This window comes from Oculina patagonica, chromosome 6, assembly GCF_052425735.1.
Source record: "Oculina patagonica isolate OP01 chromosome 6, crgOcupat, whole genome shotgun sequence".
In the NCBI taxonomy this organism is placed as follows: Eukaryota; Metazoa; Cnidaria; class Anthozoa; order Scleractinia; family Oculinidae; genus Oculina; species Oculina patagonica.
Genome location: NC_135763.1, coordinates 16272528 through 16291351, shown reverse-complemented (window position 1 = coordinate 16291351; position 18824 = coordinate 16272528). Strand labels below are relative to the sequence as shown.

General features: G+C 36.8%; 1 protein-coding gene and 1 long non-coding RNA gene across 3 annotated transcripts in view; one reads left to right on the top strand and one right to left on the bottom strand.

Annotated features, from left to right (window-relative positions):
- The window catches only part of LOC144656053 (uncharacterized), a 101285-nt gene extending 89315 nt beyond the window's left edge, over positions 1-11970 (bottom strand). Inside the window, exon 1 of the long non-coding RNA XR_013571246.1 lies at positions 11736-11970. This is a non-coding gene — a long non-coding RNA (uncharacterized LOC144656053). The remainder of the gene's footprint in view (positions 1-11735) is intronic.
- LOC144656042 (uncharacterized) lies at positions 5538-16875 on the top strand. 2 transcript variants are annotated; one of them, XM_078516271.1, is made up of 5 exons: positions 5538-5604; positions 14300-14353; positions 15227-15545; positions 15687-15789; positions 16692-16875. In XM_078516271.1, the coding sequence occupies exons 2-4, from the start codon at positions 14327-14329 to the stop codon at positions 15779-15781; spliced, it is 441 nt and encodes a 146-aa protein (XP_078372397.1). In that variant the 5' UTR covers positions 5538-5604; positions 14300-14326; the 3' UTR covers positions 15782-15789; positions 16692-16875. The 2 variants fall into 2 exon arrangements, with proteins under 2 accessions (XP_078372397.1, XP_078372396.1); XM_078516270.1 differs by lacking the exons at positions 5538-5604; positions 14300-14353 and adding an exon at positions 14772-15028 and having other exon boundaries at positions 15205-15545.
- Positions 16876-18824: the final 1949 nt, after the last annotated feature.

Genomic DNA, 18824 nt, shown 5'->3' with positions numbered 1-18824 from the left:
CCGCCATTTTGTTACTATTTTTAGAACATTTACAAAATTCAGATCTTTATATCTTCAAAGCGAATTGAGCTTTTTCAATATTTTTTTCGCATTTCACTTTATCTCAACGACTTCTTTTAGAATCGTGTACTTTTTGTGACATAACAAGAAAATAAAAATTTGCCTTCAGCATTGTGACGTCATTTTCCCGCCAAAAACCTTTAAGTTCAAAAACGCTCCCATAGGATTGTTTGGGATAAAACGTTCTATTATTGTGCTAAATTTGAGCTCAATCAGATAAAACAACAAAAAGTTGTGCGCTATAACCCTACGAAATATTTCCCAAAACTCGACAACTGAACGCCTCCATCTTGGAGCTGGTAATGTATGGGTGACGTCAAAGAGCTCAGCCTAGAGTTTGGCGGGAAAATTGAAATACTCGAAACTCCTTGTTTCTTCGTAGTGGCTTTTGTTTGTCAAAATGCCTGTTTGTGCATCTCCATTTTGTTCAAACAGAACTTCAAGAAATACAAAAAAACAAGCAGTTTCGACTATTACTACCAGCTCCAAGATGGCGGCGTTCAGTTGTCGAGTTTTGGACAAGATTTCTTAGGGTTATAGCGCACCTTGGAGGCTGAAATTTTGGTAGATAACATATCTTTGTATAAACTTTTTATTGGCGTTAAGAAAATAAATGGCCATTCTGGAGTGAACTTCTCCTTTAATGAATTGATTATGTTTTGGCACTTGCTATTCCTGGTTTAGGGAATTATCGTATGTGTCAATAAACAAATTTCAAACAAGCGAGATCGTTATTTTGAATCGTAATTTTGAGACGCGAGAATTTTACAGACATTTTATGAAGCCCCGTTTTTGTCAATTTATAGAGATTTTATCAAGCCCCGTTTCTGCCAATTTATCGACATTTTATGAACATATTAATATATAGATTTAGGCAAGCCTAAAAGCGAAGCTCCCTATTTATTTAATTTTCACTGGAGCTTATAATGTTTTCATTCTAGTGAATAAGCGGCCAAAGTACTAATGTTTATGGCGGTTTATAGGTGCGACACAAATTTAAATAGCTCACGGTTATACTGAATGTCAGCAGTACGACAAAAATAATAATCTTAAAGCGGGGCAAAATCATTACCCATGGCACGAAAAATTACTTTAGAGTACAGTAAATTATCTGCTTTATAGCAATAGAAAATAGTTTCGCGATCCTGTTATAGTTTCGCAGCAGTTTAGTAGACTCCACAATATCTATTACATTAATATAGGATATATTTACAGAGTCTGTCGGATTAGCTCAATCGGTTAGGTGCCAGTCTGCGGATCCGGAGGTCGTGAGTTCAAGTCCCAGAGGGTCAAGTTTTTTTTCTTCTTTCCTTTTTTCCTTTTTTTTTTTTTTTTTTTTACACCGTAGCAATAAAATGGTTTCTTTATTCTATCAACCCGATTTAGCTTTCGAATGCTCCTTCATGTACGATGCTGGCGTTACAGATAGACACGAAAGTCATCGATCGATTATGGCTCTCAATGTCCACTTTTTTGGCGGTCGATTACTTTCTACACGTAATTTTCAGCCACATTTTGTTTCATTGCTTCTTGTTTTTCTTTTCAAATTAAACCTCTTTAAATTTTAAAGGCCGCCTTTAAACGGCCGCCTTTATGCGGCCTTCTTGCTTCACTATGGCCGCCATGTTGCGCGACTCCGTACGGACGCCGTACGTACACGCCCGCGAACCATGCCGCTATCCATGTTGACCATGAAAACTCATTTCGATAGTGTTCCTTCTTTCATGCGTATGGGGCTCTGCTCTGCGGCCCTGCGGGCCGCTGTAGAGCTCCGCTATAAAGCCCCGTTTGTGCCAATTTATGGAAATTTTGCGGACATTTTATAAAGCCCCGTTTGTGTCAGTTTATGGACATTTTGCGGACATTTTATGAAGCCCCGTTTGTGCCAATTTATGAACATTTTGCGGACATTTTATGCAGCCCCGTTTGTACCAATTTATGGACTTTTTATGAAGTCCCGTTTGTGTCAATTTATGGAGATTTTATGGACATTTTATGAAACCCTTTTTGTGCCAATAAATGGACATTTTACAGACATTTTATGAAGTACGGTATGTGTCATTTTATAGAGTTTTTTGGACGCCTCGTCAGTGTCATTTTATATTGTGTGTAGTTCATAAAATTTCTTACGTGATTTCGGTAGGTGTTTTAAATGTCAGAGTACATGTTGATTAACCGGCTTAGTTTAAAGCTTACTAAAGAACACGTGCATTGTAAGAGTTTCCCTACCACACTGGATAACTCTTAAAACCAATCTTCTTTGGGGGGACACCCTACTCACAGGTAAATCAGCACTACGTTCTTAGTTCTTGTAATAACAAGCTATAGCTTAAGCTATAGCTTCAAAGACGTGCACTAAACGCACTTTCAATTATATGTTCCAACGGCAGTAGTGGGGTCTTAGTGATGTTTTCCCTCTTTATCACCCTCTCTCTCTTTTTCGCTCTGTATTCAGTACCGGTTTGGGGGTGAAAATTGAGGGGGTGAAAATTTTACAGAGATTTTATGATGTTTTGTTTGAACCAATTCATTTGGTAAATTTAAAGAGATTTTCTTACTTATCTTACGAACTTATCATTTACAGACATTTTATGAGATAATACACGGTAAAATCTTTATAAAATTAGATTTAAAAACAATTGTGTGAGATTTTATGAAAGGCTGTAAGTTTTTAGTCTTTACGTCTAATCCTTGTTGCTAAAATTTACTAACATTTTACTAACTTTCTTTTAAATAAAAGACAGAAAAACCATATAAAATGTCTGTAAAATTAATTTAAAAAACTTTTGTCTTTAACAGGCAAAACTACCAAGACTAAGTAGGGCCGATATTTCCTCCTTTTTTAACATTTATCCGGGTAAGTGTTGCCGGTTAAAACATTTTGAAAACGAAAACATTTTACCCGTTTTCGGGGCAAAAACCTCGTTTTCAAATTTATCCGGATTAGTGTGGACAGGGCCTTAATAAAATGGTTGACTTCTTTGCTAACGTCTCTTGATTTGTGTTGTGCACTGATATCTAAAATGTATTTTGCTTTCACAGTCAAAGGCCTTAATTTGGAATTCTAACCTTATTACGCTTTGGTAATTGGGTAAGTTTTTGTTAGGAGTAGATAGGCTCTTTCAAAAAATGCTCTTGAGATTAAACAGATTAATGGAAGAATACTCGAAAAATCCATTAGTTAAGATTTGGCACTTAAATTCATCAATGAGTTTTGCTGGTACTGTTAGCGCGGTAATGATAAGCGACAAAAGATTTCATTGAAAAACTACAATTTGGTCAACTCAACCAGGGCAACTACCAACCCACAGTTTGGTTAAAACAGGCATAGTTTTTGCGATTTTATGCAAAGTAACATTGCCGACATATTCTTTGATAAGACAAGATTAGGATATTATCTTTCTTGTTAAAGAAAAACTAGGTGATCAATATTCAAGGTGATCAGGAATCTCGTGTCAGTGAAACTGTCTGGCTTGACAAACTCAACTGCTTTCGCTCTCTTAATTTTCTCCGTTACTTTATTTTGTCAACCGTAAAACAGAGATTTGCCTTCGAGATCTTGAATACCATATCTAGACCACAGACTGGTTTTTACTCCAATATTTCTATAATTCAACGTAAAGTTACACCTAACCAAATGATATTTAGCGAAGTTTTACATACAAAACGATTGTTGTGAAAATAAAATGTATTGGAGGCCATTTAGTGCCGCGTTAACCTAAAAGAGGGTATTAAACATAATTTATGTAATAATATTTTGTGCTAACCTTTAATAAGATGGTGAACTTCTCTGCTTATGTCTGGTGATTGGAGGTGTGCGTTGATATGAAAAATGTCCTTTTCTTTCACAGTAAAACGCCTCAATTTGGAATTCTAACTTAATTCTTAATTTGGAAGTCTAATCTAATTCTGTGTAAGGAGTGGATTGGATATTTAAAAAAATGCACTTGAGATTAAACAGTTTAATGGAGAAATACTCGAAAAATCCATTAGTCTCACATTTTTAGAAATCATTAGTGAATTTTGCTGGTGCTGTTAGTACAGTGCGTTAAAGGGACCATGTCACGGAGCTTAGCCAAATTAAGGCATGGGAAATGACCATCAAATTTGGTGTAATATAAAAATAACCTCTTTAAACAGTAAAAAGAACATTTCAATAACACATCAAATACAAAAGAAGGTACGGATGGCAAAAGTGACGAAGACTGAAACGGATTGCGATATGGGTTTTTGAAACATTGTTGGGCTGAACAGTTTTCAAAGTGAATCTGGTTTGCTTGTAAATTTAAATTATAACGGCCGGGAGACACATTTGGTTGCAATGAAGCAACGGTTTTGTCATTAAGGAGTTAATAGGCTCTTTAAAACAATTCTCTTGAGATTAGACGGTTGAAGGGAAAAATACCCGAAAAGTCTATTTTAAAACTCCTCACACAGAATTAAATCAGAATTCCAAATTAAGGCTGTATACTGTGAAAGCAAAAGGGCATTTTTCGTATCAGCCCACAAAGCAAATCAGGAGAGAAAAAGCAGAGAAGTTGCCCATCGTATTAAGGTTATATAGCACAAAATTTTATTATATAAAGTATGTTCGATACCCTGTTTTGGTTAACACGGCACTTACTGCCTCAAATACATTTTTCACTATAATAGTTTAAAAAAGGTCTCTGAATATCATTTTGAGTCCTGTAACTTGACGTTGAGTTAAAGAAAAAAAAAGAGCATGACCAGTCCATCTTCTAGATATGGTACTCAAAATCTCAAAATCAACTCTTTGCGTCTAACTATGGCTCTACGGTTTACAATCGTAGAAATTTTGTTCGTTTTACCAAGTTTTAGTTCTTCAATAAAGTCTCTTGTCGCTTATATGAGACTGTGTAACGGCTGAGTTAAGTTTACTTTATTAAGTTTTGCCAAAATATCGCTATGAAATTCAATGTTTAAAAAAGAAATTACTTCTATGGATCTAAATGACAAAACTATTGCTTCATTGCAACCAAATGTGTCTCCCGGACGTTATAATTTATGGTTACAAGCAAACCAGATTAACTTTGAAAACTGTTCAGCCCAACAATGCTTCAAAAACCCATATCCCAATCCGTTTCAATCTTCGTCACTTTTGCCATCCGTACCTTCTTTTGTATTTGATGTGTTATTGAAATGTTCTTTTTCTGTTTTAAGAGGTTATTTTCATATTTTACCAAATTTGATGGTCATTTCCCATACCTTAATTTGGCTAAGCTCCGTGACACGGTCCCTTTAACGCACTGTGCTAACAGTACCAGCAAAATTCACTAATGGATTCTTAAAATGTCAGACTAATGGATTTTTCGAGTATTTCTCCATTAAACTGTTTAATTTCAAGAGCATTGTTATAAAGAGCCAATCCACTCTTTACACAGTATGAGATTAGAATTCCATATTAAGAATTAAGTTAGAATTCCAAATTAAGGCTTGTTACTGTGTAAGCAAAGGACATTTTTCATATCAACGCACACCTCCATTCACCAGGCATAAGCAAAGAAGTCGACCATCTTATTAAAGGTTAGCACAAAATATTATTACTTAAACTATGTTTGATACCCTCTTTAGGTTAACACGGCGCTTAACAACCTCCAATACATTTTATATTCACAATAATTGTTTTGTTAAACTTCCCTAAATATCATTTGGTTAGGTGTACCTTTACGTTGAATTATAGTAACATGTGACCAAAGCCAGTCCATCATCTAAATATGGTACTCAAGATCTCGAAAGTAAATCTCTGCTTTACGGTTGATAAAATAAAGTTACTGAGAAACTTAAGCAAGCGAAAGCAGTTCAGTTGGTACAGCCAGGCTGTTTCACTGGTACGAAATTCCTGATCACCTTGAATATTGATCACCTAGTTATTCTTTAACAAGAAAGATAATGTCATCAAAACCTTGTCTAAACAGCTAATATGTTAGTGTGTTTGCATAAAATCGCAAATATTTTGCCCGTTTTACCAAATTAGAGTTGTTCATTGGAGTCTTTTGTGGCTCATCGTTAACACATTAACGGTACCAATAAAACTCACTAATGAACTCTGAAATTGTCAGACTCATAGACTTTTCGGCTATTATTCCATTCAACCGTCTAATCTCAAGAGAATTGTTTAAAAGAGCCTACTAACTCCTTAATGACAAAACCATAGCTTCATTGCAAACAAATGTGTCTCCCGGGCGTTATAATTTAAAGCTACAAGCAAACCAGATTAACTTTGAAAACTGTTCAGCCCAACCATGTTTCAAAAACCCATATCGCAATCCGTTTCAGTCTTCGTCAATTTTGCCATCCGTACCTTTTTTGTATTTGCTGTGTGTTATTGAAATGTTCTTTTTCTGTTTTAAGAGGTTATTTTTATATTTCACCAAATTTGATGGTCATTTCCCATACCTTAATTTGGCTAAGCTCCGTGACACGGTCCTTTTTAACGCACTGTGCTAACAGTACCAGCAAAATTCACTAATGGATTCTTAAAATGTCAGACTAATGGATTTTTCGAGTATTTCTCCATTAAACTGTTTAATTTCAAGAGCATTGTTATAAAGAGCCAATCCACTCGCTACACAGTATAAGATTAGAATTCCAAATTAAGGCCTGTTACTGTGAAAGCAAAGGACATTTTTCATATCAACGCACACCTCCATTCACCAGGCATAAGCAAAGAAGTCGACCATCTTATAAAAGGTTAGCACAAAATATTATTACTTAAACTATGTTTGATACCCTCTTTTACGTTAACACGGCGCTTAACAGTCTCCAACACATTTTATTTTCACAATAATCGTTTTGTTAAACTTCTCTAAATATCATTATTTTGGTTAGGTGTACCTTTACGTTGAATTATAGTAACATGTGACCAAAACCAGTTCATCATCTAGATATGGTACTCAAAATGTCAAAAGCAAATCTCTGCTTTACGGTTGACAAAATAAAGTTACGGAGAAACTTAAGAAAGCGAAAGCAGTTCAGTTGGTCAAGCCAGGCTGTTTCACTGGTACGAAATTCCTGATCACCTTGAATATTGATCACCTCGTTATTCTTTAACAAGAAAGATAATGTCATCAAAACCTTGTCTAAACAACAATGTTAGCGTGTTTGCATAAAATCGGTAAAAATTAGCTTGTTTTAGCAAGTTGTAGTTGTTCCATGAAGTCTTGTCGCTTATCATTTAAGACTAATAAGTAAGACTAATGGATTTTCCGAATATTCCTCCATTAAACGGGTTAATTTAAGAGCCAATCCACACCTTTCACAATCGTCCAAGTTGCCAACGCTTATTAATATTAAAATTCTAAATTGAAGCTTAATGTTGTCCAAGCAAAAGACATTTTTTACACCTCAGCGCACAACACGAATCTGGAGACATTCGCAGAGACCGCAGATAACGGCGACTACCTTTTTTAAGGTTAGCGCAATATCATATGCAGTTATATAAACTTTGTTCGATACCCTCTTTTAGATTAACTCGGCATTTGACAGTCTCCACTACAAATTATATTTTACAATAATCATTTAATAAAATTTCTCTGAATATCGTTTTGAGCCGTGTAACTTTACGTTAAATTATAATGACACTGGAGCATAACGCATCTTGTACACAAAACCACCGAACTAAATATTTGCCGAGCTCACCATGGGTCTACGGTTGACATTACGAAATTATGGAGAAACTATGAGATAAGAAAGCGAAAACAGTTGAGTTGGCCAAGCATGGCAGTTTCACTGACACGAGATTCCTGATCACCTTGAATATCGATCACCTAGTTTTTCTTGAACAAGAAGTTTATATCCGAATCTTGTCTTATCAAAGAATATGTCGGTAATGTTACTTTGCATAAAATCGCAAAAACTATGCGTGTTTTTACCAAACTGTGGGTTGGTAGTTGCCCTGGTTGAGTTGACCAAATTGTAGTTTTTCGATGAAATCTTTTGTCGCTTATCATTACCGCGCTAACGGTACCAGCAAAACTCATTGATGAATTTAAGTGCCAAATCTAAACTAATGGTTAAAAATAAAACTTAAGGTAAAAGCTGTTAAAATTGATTCTCAGAATCAATTTTAACAGCTTTTACCTTAAGTTTTATTTTTAACCTTTTATCGGCGAAATGTATATAAACTAATGGATTTTTGGAGTTTTCTTCCATTAAGCTGTTTAATCTCAGGAGCATTTTTTGAAAGAGCCTATCTACTCCTAACAAAAACTTACCCAATTACCAACGCGTAATAAGGTTAGAATTCTAAATTAAGGCCTTTGACTGCGAAAGCAAAATACATTTTAGATATCAGTGCACAACACAAATCAAGAGACGTTAGCAGAGAAGTCGACCATTTTATAAAGGCCCCGTCCACACTAATCCGGATAAATTTGAAAACGGAGTTTTTGCCAAGAAAACGGGTAAAATGTTTTCGTTTTCAAAATGTTCACCGGCAACACTTACCCGGATAAATGTATAAAGGGAGGCAATATCGGCCCTACCTACTAGACTTGGTAGTTTTGCCTGTTAAAGACAACATGTTTTTAAATTAATTTTGCAACATTTTATATGGTTTTTCTGTCTTTTATTCAAAAGAAAGTTAGTAAAATGTTAGTAAATTTTAGCAACAAACACACACAAATGTAAAAATACCAAAATTACAGTCAGGAGTTGACATTAATACTCTTTATAAATTCTGACGCTGACTTATTTGAGCGTAAACAACGCTCATAATGTGCTCAAGACGTTTCGACCGAGAATTTTCGGTCTTCTTCGGTTGTTATCATGGCCTAAAACGGCTTTTTAACGGTTTCACATTGTACGCGCGTGCGAGTGACTAATACAAATACACACGAACGCTGCGCGAGACTATGAACATTATGTAAGTGACTTATATACATCAGGGATGTCTATGTGTTCATTTCCCGCATTCTGGTCCCTCTGCGAATGCCACGCTTCTAGGAAAAGCCTCTTGTGGTAATCGCCTGACTTGTCCACCACCGCTGCATGATTGAAATCCATATTATGGCCAAACGTGTTCGCGTGTTGCGCGATCTTAGAGTTTTTGTCGCAAACACGGACTGCTCTTTGATGTTCTTTAATTCGAGTAGCTAACGCTCTGTCCGTTTGTCCATAATAGGTAAAATTGCAGTCAAAGCAGTTAACTCTGTAAACTACACATCTAGACTGGAATGCTGTCAAATGTGTACAAATGTTTGTAAATATAAATTTACAAAGATTTTACCGTATATTTTCTCATAAAATGTCTGTAAATGATAAGTTCTTAAGATAAGTAAGAAAATCTATGTAAATTTACCAAATGAATTGGTTCAAACAAAACATCATAAAATCTCTGTAAAATTTTCACATCCTCAAGTCTCCAAACCAGTACTGAATACAGAGCAAAAAAGAGAGAGAGGGTGATAAAGAGGGAAAGCGTCACTAAGACCCAACTACTGCCGTTGGACCATATAATTGAACGTGCGTTTAGTGCACGTCCTTGAAGCTATAGCTTGGATTTTAAGAACTAAGAACGTAGTGCTGATTTACCTGTGAGTGGGAAGTCTCCCCCCCCCCAAAAAAAAAAAAAAAATAAAAGATTGGTTTTAAGAGTTATCCAGTTTGGTAGTGAAACTCTTAGAATACACGTGTTCTTTAGAAAGCTTTAAACTAAGCCGGTTAATCAACATGTACTGTGACATTTAAAACACCTACCGAAATCACGTAAGAAATTTTATGAACTACACACAATATAAAATGACACTGACGAGGCGTCCAAAAAACTCTATAAAATGACATATACGGTGTTCATAAAATGTCTCCAAAATGTCCATAAATTGGCACTAACGGGCCTTCTTAATGTCCATAAAATCTCCATAAATTGACTCAAACGGGGCTTCATAAAATCTCTATAAATTGACACAAACGTGGCTTTATAAAGATTCCATAAAATGTTTATAAATAAGCACAAACGGGGCTTCATAAAAAGGTAAGGTTGTTTGCCGCGAGGATCAAATACAGAGTAGCGAAGCTTCAGTTTGAAGAAGAGTATTTCATTTACTTATGGGTTAAGAAATTAAAACTCTATTCCGTGTTTTCTGGGGCTGTCAAACAGCATGTATGAAATACAAACCTCTCACAGATGAACATGTTATAGAGCATTTTATTTGGAACAACTGCAGCCTAAGGGTATACCACGCAAGCTTTTAGCTTTATTGCTCCAGCAAGGCGTAAGCTACCGATCCGCCAGAGATTGCAATGTTGGAATTAAATGATTATTTGTATTTACTGGGTATTGCATTTTTATCCATCTTTGTCGCCATTGTATATGGTTTTACTACGTTCATTTAAGGTGTAGTGATATTAGATTCTGAAGTATAAATAATTAAGTGGACGAGTCACAGGTTATCCTAAACCAAAGCTAGCTTAAAGGAAACCAGATAATATATAGTTAATGGAAACCCTAAGGGTGTGTCATGCATGCCAAGCTTTTAGCTTTTATACACCGAATGCAAATATGGCGGACCACTCCGTCGGTGCCTGGGACGAGTCGAATGAAAGCGAGGCTATTTAGGCCTCGATGTTTTGTTTTGACAATGCTTTTCCAGAAAAGCCTTGCTTCGTGGTCGATCTGGCCCGTCAAATTTCGACCTTCGTACCAGCTTTTGGGTTCGTTAATGCTGTACCTAAAGGGAAAAGAATCTTCGACAGCAGAGAATTTTTTTTGCCAGTTTCCCCTTTAAACTTTTATTGGAAATCAGACGAAGGAAAGGAGTTCACGATCGCCGAAGGAACTTTTTATTATAAATTTGTTCATTACATTTTAGGTTAGAAGATCTTAGAAAATGTGCAAGCGATCACATTTAGCTCCAAGTCGTTCTTATTCGGGTCAATGCTTTCACTAGCTTTAACTATGGGGGCAGTTGAAATCATTTACTTGGTTAGTATTTGTTTCCTGCGATTCCGGCATGCGAGTGGAACGAACGCGGACAAAGCCGGACATGAACAACTTTGAGGCAGAGGATGTTTTAGAAGTGGAGCTTTTCTTTACCTTGGGGAAGGTACTGGCCATGCATTTCGTGCTAAAGGTCCGCCAGACACCACATAACCTCGTCATTTAAACGATTTTTCTAAGATCTTCTAACCTGAAATGTAGCCAACAAATCTCAATAGTTCCCGCGGCGATCGTGAACTCGTTTCTTTCATCTCAACAAATTGCATTGATCCACTTTTTCCCTTAAAGCCAAGCGGTTAACACTTCTATCACTTCTCGTGGCATTCAGAATCATAGCAACTCGTAGGCGCAGCGAAAAGAAACACACCAGATCGACGAACAAGCAAGACTTTTGTAGGAAAGCATGTTAAAACAAAACACCGAAGCCTAACTAGCCTCGCTTTCATGCAGCTCGTCCCAGGCACCTACCGAGTGGTCCGCCATATTTGCATTCGGTGAAAAGTTTGAGGGTTTCATCTGCCAAGACATGGCAATTTTGGAGTTCAATAAATACTATCGTGTAAGGTTAGTCATTTCCATTCATTCCCGACGTTGATCTCGTATTGTCACGTTCTAAAACGACTCGGAGGTAAGTACGAACAAGAACCATATGGAGTCTTAGTTGTATTGTTAAAACAATGTTAAGATGTTGTACCATATTTTAAAATTTTTAGATCACATCACAGTTAAGAGGCTGTATCTGTAATAGTGGTCTGCCCGATCTGGCTTGTTAAATAGATTTCGCTCTTTTCTAGTGTGTTGCAAGACTTTCATGTACTTATACTAAAAACACAATTCACTTGACCGGATCATTAATTTTTTTCGAGTTTTTAAGGATTTTCGGTTCACCCGAACGAGCACTTGTAACGACCACTGTCAAGGCTTAAATTTACCACAACTTTGAAAATTAATTAAAAAAGAGCTAACAACTTCTGTACCAAACAAACACTACAGCCTGTTAAATTATGTCTTTTTAATTTATCACACCAACTTTCACGAACATTGAGCTCGAATCAAGCTAGCAGCAAAACATTAATGACACCCCTATCACACACCTTGATGAAACACTTGAAAACGGCTCAGATTCAAACTTTATTTTTGAAAAAGTGAGGCGGTCTACTTCAATCAAACCAACGCAGCCGAAAAGTAGATGTAATAGAAAATGTTCCTATCGAAAAAAACCTTTTGGTATCGTCTTAATGAAATATTTACAGCTGTGTAAACTTGCCCAATTTCGAAGATCTTCATGTTTGCAGCCATTTTGAGGGACTCGTCAGGACGAGGAGTTTCATCAACTGGCCTCGCAGACATACCTCACACCTTCAGAAATAAACAAAGATTAGATATAAATGCAGTGCAGTTCAACTGAAAGAGAATAAATCGTGTTTAAAAATGGAAGCTCGACTTACATTTTGACTGTTACGGACGTCTACGGACGTACGGTTGTTACTATTGGAATTTCGCTCGATGATTCCACTAGAAATAACAATATTTGACATACAAACTTCGACTTAATGTAACCTATGAATCAGCTAAAGGCAGTAACTTTGTGCTTTTCCTTCCTTACTGGCGTACAGCAAAGATTTTCCATCGCAAAACGTTGAACGTCGAAGAAACAGCTGAAGAAACGGCCTGTCGGTCACTACTTCATGTATGAGGCACTATACGGTACACATACGGTACACAACGGTACTCCATACATGAAGTATATAACCGACCAATCGATAAACATGTCAGTTTGGTCTTCTTTACCTGATGCTTGCTGTTTTGTCGTGAAAACAACTTCGCTGTACGCCGGTAAAGAAGGGAAAGCACGAGGTTACTACCTTTAACTGATTCAAACGCTACATTCAGTCAAAGTCTGCGTGTCAAATATTGTTATTTGTTGTGGAATCATCAAGCGAAATTCGAACAAGAATGACCTTACGCCCGTAGAAATCGTTGAAATGTAAGTCGAGCTTCCATTTTTAAACACGATTTATTCTCTTTCAGTTGAACTGCAATGCATTTATATCTAATCTTTGTTTATTTCTGATGGTGTTAGGTTTGTCTGCGAGGCCAGTTGATGAAACTCCTCGTCCTGACGAGTCCCTCAAAATGGCTGCAAACATGAAGATCTTCGAAATTGGGCAAGTTTACACAGCTGTAAATATTTCATTAAGACGATACCAAAAGGTTTTTTTCGATAGGAACATTTTCTATTACATCTACTTTTCGGCTGCGTTGGTTTGATTGAAGTAGACCGCCTCACTTTTTCAAAAATAAAGTTTGAATCTGAGCCGTTTTCAAGTGTTTCATCAAGGTGTGTGATAGGGGTGTCATTAATGTTTTGCTGCTAGCTTGATTCGAGCTCAATGTTCGTGAAAGTTGGTGTGATAAATTAAAAAGACATAATTTAACAGGCTGTAGTGTTTGTTTGGTACAGAAGTTGTTAGCTCTTTTTTAATTAATTTTCAAAGTTGTGGTAAATTTAAGCCTTGACAGTGGTCGTTACAAGTGCTCGTTCGGGTGAACCGAAAATCCTTAAAAACTCGAAAAAAATTAATGATCCGGTCAAGTGAATTGTGTTTTTAGTATAAGTACATGAAAGTCTTGCAACACACTAGAAAAGAGCGAAATCTATTTAACAAGCCAGATCGGGCAGACCACTATTACAGATACAGCCTCTTAAATTCTTTGGAAGGTCCCGTGGCAATCGAAAACTATGGTAATTAAGGAAAAAATATATAGCCGCAAAACAAATTTTTGAACCTTTGACATCATGGATAGCAACATGACTTGTGTCCGACTGACTGTTTTCTAAATGATTGCAACAGATATTTAACTGCGGAATAATAAGCCAGAGAACCGGTCAACTTTATTTAATCCAGTTGCAACATTTGTGGAAAACATCAAATGTCACTTTTTGATTGCTTGCATTTACATGTACACCCACCGGTACAGACTGGACCAGAAACCGTTTAACATAATTCTTGCACTGTCAATCGTTTATGGTGGCCTTGATCGCGAGCTACTACCTTTTTCGGTCCAAGACATAACCGGCCTAAGAACATGAAGACTTACCGGCTTTATGCACACTAAATTACAGTGCTATTGCTGAAAAATTAAGTCAAACATTCGAAACCAAAAAAATTTAAGAAACTATAAGACAATCTCATGGAGAAGTGTTAAAAAAAGAGTCTAAACAGTGTGGTTTTTTTTTTCATCTTCGCTTATATATGATGATAATCGTTTTATTTTCAGTATTTTCAAACAGATTAAAGCGGTACAATGGCTCTGAAGGTTTCTTTGATCCTGGTAAGAAATATTTTTATTAGTATTCGACAAATAGCCTATGGGCTTTGTTTGTTATTTGTTCAATTCATTTTTTTGTTATTTGTTCAATTCAAGATCTTAGACTCTGCACCTACCAAGTACCAGGTTAAGCTTAAGGAGTCTATGTACATCAAGTGGGAAAAGCCAGACCTTAATCAACAGGTCAAACACATCAATTTGACGCTTTCCCTATAGCTGCACGCGCACGCACTTCTTTTTAATTCCGTTAACTTCGAAATTTATCTAGCGTATTGCTTTCCAACGCAATGTAACGTATGATTTGTAACAGGCACGTTTTAAATCACTGTAAACTTTCATAACCGTCACACTGACGATGACGGATGTACCGTCGAAACATGTTTGTGAAAATTAAAAAAATCGTATTATTTTGAAAATATAAAAATTCCTTTTTAATAAAAAATGTGCTGATTTCTTATTTTAAATATGATAACTCTATTTTTCTCGCAGCTCCTTATGGCGGTCTTCAGTTATATGCGAACTCTAAAATTCAAAATCCAACTAACGATTGCCCCCTTTTTTGCTGCCGTCAATCATAATTATGGCGACAGCTAACGAACCATGAAAAACGGAAACAAACAAAATGGATCCAAATCCACCAATCACAACTGACAAACGTGGGCTTTTGACGAGGTTGAAGTGAACTTTTGTTTCCGCTGAGATGAGTAACGGCAGCGAAAAGCGATAACCGTTGGTTGAGGATTGAAATTCAGAGTTCGCGTATCACTGAAATCCGCAATAACTACTGATTGCTCTCTCCTCATACGATTTATTAAGTTCTCTTGACATGTTTTAATTTCTTATTCTTGAAATAGTTCGCCTTTGTTTACCTTTCAGGCCGTGTATTTTCTTTGTGGTTTTCTCCCCGTGTACAGCATCAGGTGCTACAGCCAGACAGTTGAAAACAACAAGTTCCTTGATAATGATGGGGTGGTAGATTGTCAAGGCGAAGGAGAAGATCGATGCGGGACCTTGACCTTTACATTTACCAAAGGCTCCCACTTCAACGTTATGATAAAGAACTGCTCGAGGTCGGCACTCGATTGCGACCAGGATGTAATTTGTGAGCGGGCCAGAGCGCGAATGGAAAAACACGGTGGCACTATGTCGGATTGTTCGATGAGTTGCTGTGACAGCGATAACTGTAATGCACCAGGTAAATATAGATAAAAAGTTGGAAACTGTCGATAGAAAACATTTGAAACCTTTTTTAAGCTTCTTCCTCTTCTTTCCAGTCTTGTTTTATAACTGCAGAGAGGAAATTTCTCTTTCGTAATTCACTTTTATCTATGCACAGCTACCAAAGAAGATGAACCGGTGAAAAAGCATGCGACCAGAGGAGGTAACGACATCGAGGAGAAGCTGGCAAAGCTGATTTCCAGTCGCATCTAAGATCACATGTGAGTAAATAAAAAAATCAAGTTTGCATCTGACAGCTTGAATCAAACTATTACTTTATTCATCAACTTGTAAATTCATTTACTCATTTTCCTTCTTCCATCTTTTACTCAAACATCTAGCCACAACAATTAATTTACCAATTAACCGAACAACTAAGCATTACATCCACCCATCCGTTAATCCATCCATCCTTACATGCATCCATTCATCCGTCCTTACATAACATTAAACGGAAATTCGATCAATTGAAATAACATCAAATTGTAATTTTTAAACAAAGTTACTAAGGTTAAAATAAGTTTTTTTATGTACGTATTGATTGATTTAATGATTGATTGATTGATTAATTGATTAATTGATTGAATGATTAATTTAGTTATCCATCCATCCAACCATCAATCTCTCCATCCATACATGCATCCATTCATCCATCCTTTTACATCAAACGGAAATTCGATCAATTAAAATAACATCAAATTGTAATTCTTAGACAAAGTTACCGTGGTTAAAATAAGTTTTTTATGTATGTATATGTATGTATGATTGACTGATTAATTAATTAATTAATTAATTGATTGATTGATTGATTGATTGATTGATTGATTGATTGATTGATTAATTGATTGATTGAATGATTTATTTACTTATCCATCCATCCAAACATCAACCTCTCCACCCATCCGCCCACCCATCAGCTAACCAATCAATCAATCGTCGATCGATTCAATCAATCAATCATCAAACAATCAATTAGCCAATCAAACATTCAGTCAACCAACCAACTAACTATTGATCAGTCAATCAATCAATCGATCCATTATTTTACAAAATATGTGTTTTTAAAGCCGGTTCATTTTGCCAGATGAGAAGTTAACGCTTTTGTTTTAAATTGCCTTATCAGATGCGGAATTAATTTATCTGGACAGATATATTAAAAGAAGACAAGACAAAATGCCAAGTAGATTTTGGGAGCCGATGAATATAAAGAAAGCATAATACATTCTCAATATGGGGACAAATGTACTCAGTAAAAAATATATCGTTGCTTGAATTTAAAGTAAAATAAAATGCAAATGTCCAGTAGCGCTATGTGCTGTGTGGCTAATACTTCTTTCTTTCTTCCATTCCTTTTTTGTTGTTGTTCGCGTTGTTGTTTGTTTGATTTCTCTCTGCTCTTTTCCTTTTTCCTATCTAATGCATTTGCAGAAGTAGCGTAAAGTGCATTTCCCGCGCCCTTATTGGCTACCAACCTTGCTTTGTTTTGCATTCTCTTTGATTGTTTTATGTTTTCGTGGAATAAAGTTACATAAATTCCCAAGTATGATGTAAGTATGTTTTTTCTCCTCATTGTGTACTGCAGTGCAGGAAATTAATAAAGGATAATACGTGGTTGCAATGTTGGACCTTCGTTTTTGGACCTTCCTCCCCGCGATTTTTTCGAGCGGAGCGGGACGGCTGTACACAGGCTAATATAAAGAAGTCAGTTCCCATAATTTCTTTTCCACCCCCGCTGTGTGGACTCTAAAGACACTTACTTGTGGCTAGAAATTCTTGAGAGTAAAGGAATCTTTTAGCAATGTATCACGTGTACTTTACGAAACTCGTTAACATTTGTTGTTTACCAAACAACGGACTTCCCTTCGCTAGAAACTGACAGAAAATCTTGTGTTGTTTCGAAAAATTAATTTCATAGCGAAAATTTACGACGAAAAGCATCTTCAAGTAACGTCGGAAAAATTTTTTTCGCTTGCGGGAACACAACGGGCGATCCCGAGCGGTCAAGATGGCTCCATCTTGACCGCTCGGGTAGCCAATCAGAGCACGAGATTCGCTTCATCTTGACCGCTCATAAAGCTAGATACCTTTTAAAGTTTTGAGTATCATGATTTCGGCTGGTAAAACCAAAATGGGCAAAATGGCGATTGAATGCGTGAGACAGCAAACGGATGTATTCTAATTTGTCTATGACGACGACGCCAGAAACTTTATCAGGCTTTGTGATGACAATGTCATCCCGTCGCTTACGTTCATTAATCGATCTCAGTAATACATACACACTTCACGGGGCTTTTCAGAGTCAATGTACATTACAAAATTTAAAAACGCAGAAAGCTAAATACATGACAATGATAATGTAAAAAAGAACACAAAGGTTGAATAAAAATTAAATAAAACAGTCATTATCCCTATTCAGACCGGGGGGGGGGGCTTTTGAGGCCCGCGCTGACTTTGAATGCTTATAACTTTTTCAATTTTTAACCCAACGCTACCACACTTTGCAAGTTTATCCAAATGTTATATGGTAATAATTTGATAGGATAGATTGTTGTATCAGGAATTTGGCATCACCATGGCTACGGCATTTTGACAGGCATGTTTTCTCAAATTTGTGATTTTCGTGTTTCTATTAATGAAACTTAACTTTAATGAAGTTATTTTTACCTTTTTACGGGTTTTAAGCACAGTTTTCTCTTGATTCTGAGTACTTTGCAGTAATTTTGGGTGGTTTTCTAGACGGTGGATCCAAGATGGTGGTAATTGTCACGTGATGTGACGTCATCCCACGTGACGTATTCCAAAAGATAGATGTTTGGACATAATTATTATACATCCTAAAAGTTTCATTGCGATTGCTTAAATAGTTTAAAAGTTACATAGGGGGGGGGGGGGGCTCTTGAAGCCCCCCCCCCCCCCACCCCCGTCCCAAGCTTTCGCTAGCCTGCGAACAGGCTCCCGAGTGGGGGTCAGGCCCCGCTCGGGAGCCTGTTCGCAGGCTAAGTTTTCGCCCGAGTAGGCGCTTGAAATCCGTCACGGGTGGACTGAGTTCGAGTGCAAGGCTGCAACTCGCGCTTTTTCCACAGAGAGGTCGCTCTATATTGAAAAGTCCTTTGACCATAAGCAGTGCGGAAGAGTGGTATGTCCAAAAGTTGAGAGTTCCTGGTAGTTCTTGTCGAGAAGGCGAATCTTCTGATGAGTTTAGATGTTAGATACTCTACAGCACATCCCGTCGTGCACTTAAAAACCAGGACAGCAA

Coding starts and splice junctions, on each gene's coding strand:
- LOC144656042 (XM_078516270.1), top strand. CDS start 14,973: ATGGATCCAAATCCACCAATCACAACTGACAAACGTGGGCTTTTGACG. Junction 15,029..15,204: donor GGGCTTTTGACGAGGTTGAA/GTGAACTTTTGT, acceptor TTCTTGAAATAG/TTCGCCTTTGTTTACCTTTC. Junction 15,546..15,686: donor CGATAACTGTAATGCACCAG/GTAAATATAGAT, acceptor ATCTATGCACAG/CTACCAAAGAAGATGAACCG.